General features: G+C 51.5%; 1 protein-coding gene across 4 annotated transcripts in view; it reads left to right on the forward strand.

Annotated features, from left to right (window-relative positions):
- ADGRG3 (adhesion G protein-coupled receptor G3) overlaps positions 1-3,137 on the forward strand; it is a 27,075-nt gene extending 23,938 nt beyond the window's left edge. For all 4 annotated transcript variants that reach the window (XM_027771854.1, XM_027771851.1, XM_027771852.1 and 1 more), the window contains one exon: positions 2,188-3,137. In XM_027771854.1, coding sequence (XP_027627655.1) covers positions 2,188-2,300 — 113 coding nt within the window. In that variant the 3' untranslated portion in view covers positions 2,301-3,137. The remainder of the gene's footprint in view (positions 1-2,187) is intronic.

Genomic DNA, 3,137 nt, shown 5'->3' on the forward strand with positions numbered 1-3,137 from the left:
CCCCACCCCCACTAGCTGTCCAACATGGCCATCCCAACTCTCTGCGACTGTCTAAGTCAGGTGTTCATCTCTGGTCCACTCGACTGTGACCAGGAGGGCAGAGTCATGTGATTTGATGCCCACATGATATGGTCAGGGTCTCTAAGGAGCTGTGGCAGTAGGAAGGAAAGAATGCTCTCTCTGCAACATGGCAGACATACCCCGAATGGGGCCGTCACTCCGCACCTCCATCCCCAGGTCACGAGATTGGTGTACCTGGTGCATTCAGGGAGGTCTCTGGATGCGAACCTGGGACCTTCCTGTGTGGGCAGCCTCTCTGAGCATGGCAAGGTGACGTGACTCCATCCAGTGGAGTCGCTAGGGAGCCAGGTGTTCCCGATGCAGTGGTGCAGCCCATGAGACCAGAGCTGGATCCCACTGCCCCGTGAGACTGTGTTGCACAGTGGGTAGGGCCAGGCAGTGCTGGGTTCAAACCCCAGCTTCATCTACACCAGCAAGTCATTCGGCTCCTCTGATCTTCATTCATCTCCAAAGTTGGGAGTATCCCAGTACATATCTCAGCGGATTTCAGAACGAATACTGTTCAACGCGTGCAGGGGACCCACTAGTTCATCAGTATATGGGGCTATGTTGAAAACAACAGAAAGTATTACTATTAGGCAATCTGAGGGTGTCCCTAGTCAAAGCATCACGAGTCCATGTCTAGAAAATCGCAGAGTTACGAGTTGGGGAGAGGCACCCCTTAAACTGTAGGTTGTCGTTACTCTTTCAGCAAGTACCGTAATATTTAAGCCTGCATGCTTCTCTCTACTGAGCTAAGTTCCAGTCGAGTCTGAGTTACTCGGTATTTCTACTTTGCCCACTGAACTCTTCTCAATATTTTTATTGTTGTATAGAATTTCAGTTATTGATTTCCTTTAAACACACATAAAGCTTTTGCTTCTCAATCCATTTCTGTCCTAAACCATAAATTTGTTTTGTTTTGTTTTGTTTTTACTATAAGGCATATGTGTTCACCAGAGAGGGAAAGTGAGAAATTTCCGCCCCCCACCGGAAGAATGATGAGGCTACAATCCTTTCTCCTCCAGTCTCCTCCTGGGATTTTGGGCACACATACCCACATGCCCGGTGTAATTTTCAAGCTGCCTGGTCTGGGATTTAAACCGCACAGTCAGCCATGTGGGACCCAGCCTCCTTAACCTCCATGCCACCTGCTAGCCTCATGTCCTTACCATAATTTCTTTGCCCCACACTTTCCCTCTTCGTGCTGCAGTGCACCCTGTGATAATCCCTTACAGAGGGGCAGCGTGTATGTGTGTGTGTGTGTGGGGGGGTTGCTCTGTACTTTTGGAAAACTCCTTTATTTTTCTCATTCTTTTCTGTGATGGATGAATGCATATATTTTCTTTCAAGGACCCTGCTTTTTATTGCCAAGACTTGTATTTAGCTCCTTTTCAGGGGAAGGCTTTATTTTTATCTGATTTTTTCATTAGAAACTTGAACTTCCACAATGGAACTCTTCCTTTCTTTCTCTCTCTTTTTTTTTTTTTTCCTTTCTTTCTTTTCTCCTTCTCCTTCTTTTTGAGAGATTTCTTTTTTTTTTGGAGAGGTTTTTGCTATAGGGCGTGTGCACTCGCCAGAAAGAGAGACGGAGAGACAGAAAGAAAGAAATCAACCCCCCCAGCAGGGATGACCACACCGCAATCTCTTCTCCTCCATTCTCCTCTTGAGATCTTGGGCACACACGCACATGCTCCCGGTGTGAGTTTAAGCCACCAGGTCCAGGACTCGAACCGTGGTCGACTACATGGGAGTCTAGCAACATAGCCATTACACCAACTACTGGTCCTGAGAGATTTTTGCTATAGGGTACGTGCATTCGCCAGAGAGACAGAGACAGTGAGATGAAAACCAAGACAGAGAGACAGAAAGCAAGAAGTCACTCCCAGGGGGCATGGCCACACCACAATCCCTTTTCCTCAATTCTCTTCTCGGGATTTTGGGCACACATGTTTCAAGCTGCTAGGTCTGGGACTCAAACTGTGGTGGACTACATTGGAGTTTTGCGCCTTAACCCTACACCACCTGCTGGTCCCTGCAATAGGGCTCTTTCTGCTCTCAGCAGTTGTGGCTGCTCAGCTCCCCACTGGACCCGCCCAGGCTCACCCGGGGCCCTCTCTCTGCCAGGTGTCTTCATCTTCTGCTGGTTCGCCATCCTCTACTTCCCAAGCCAGAGCACCACGTCCTCATCTTCTGGCACAGCCCGACTGGACCAGGCCCACTCCGTGTCGCATGAATAGGAGGATGCAGCCCTGCATGCCGGACTCAGCAAACAACCCACTGTGTGACCTCGGGTGGCTCCCTGCCTCCCTCGGGGACTCAGTCGCCTTCTCTGTACAGTGTGGCTGAGGAGTGTGGGCATGGGGACCAGGCAGGACCATGTGGCCTCAATGGTCCGTCCACACAGGCAGGTTTGCAGCAGTCAGGTTCCTATGATCCTGAGGCCTCTCCCAGGCAAGAGCGAGGCTTCATCTGCCCCTCCCCTGCCTTCCAGCAGAGCGGCCTTTCTCTGTCATCGCCCACCTTCCGGTCTGAGCAAGGACCTGAACCCAAAGAAGGGTGCCCATTATTGGCACAGCCTGTCGAAGGAGTCCAATCTCTCTCCCTCATCCCCTCCATTATTCTCCCACAACTCCACCGTCTGCTACCTGCCTTGTGAAGGTATCCTGGAAGTCCTTGTCCCTTCACACATGGGGACAGGCTGTGGACTAGAGGGTTTTTTTGGGGGGGAGTGTGGATCCTCCCACCCAGCCTGCCCTACCTCTGCCTGTCCCATCAAGGCCTGTTCTTGTGGAAAGGACTCCACCATTCAGGAGGTTTCCAGCCCTCCACCGTCCGGGGACACTGAATTTCAGAGAGGGCCCCATGGTAGGTGTGTTACCTCGAACAAGTCCCCTAACTCCTGGTTCTGACTGCCTTGTGGTAGGCTGACCTCTGACCTGCTGCCATCATGGGGGTGGGAGACAAAGGATTCAGGGCCCCACACACCAGGGGGCTCCTCAGTCAGTGTTTGGGGCTAAGGCATTTCCACCAGATTCTGGGCTCCCATGGAGCCTCACTCACAGCCTCACTCACTG

Source organism: Tupaia chinensis, unplaced genomic scaffold (genome assembly GCF_000334495.1).
Source record: "Tupaia chinensis unplaced genomic scaffold, TupChi_1.0 Scaffold000235_1, whole genome shotgun sequence".
In the NCBI taxonomy this organism is placed as follows: Eukaryota; Metazoa; Chordata; class Mammalia; order Scandentia; family Tupaiidae; genus Tupaia; species Tupaia belangeri.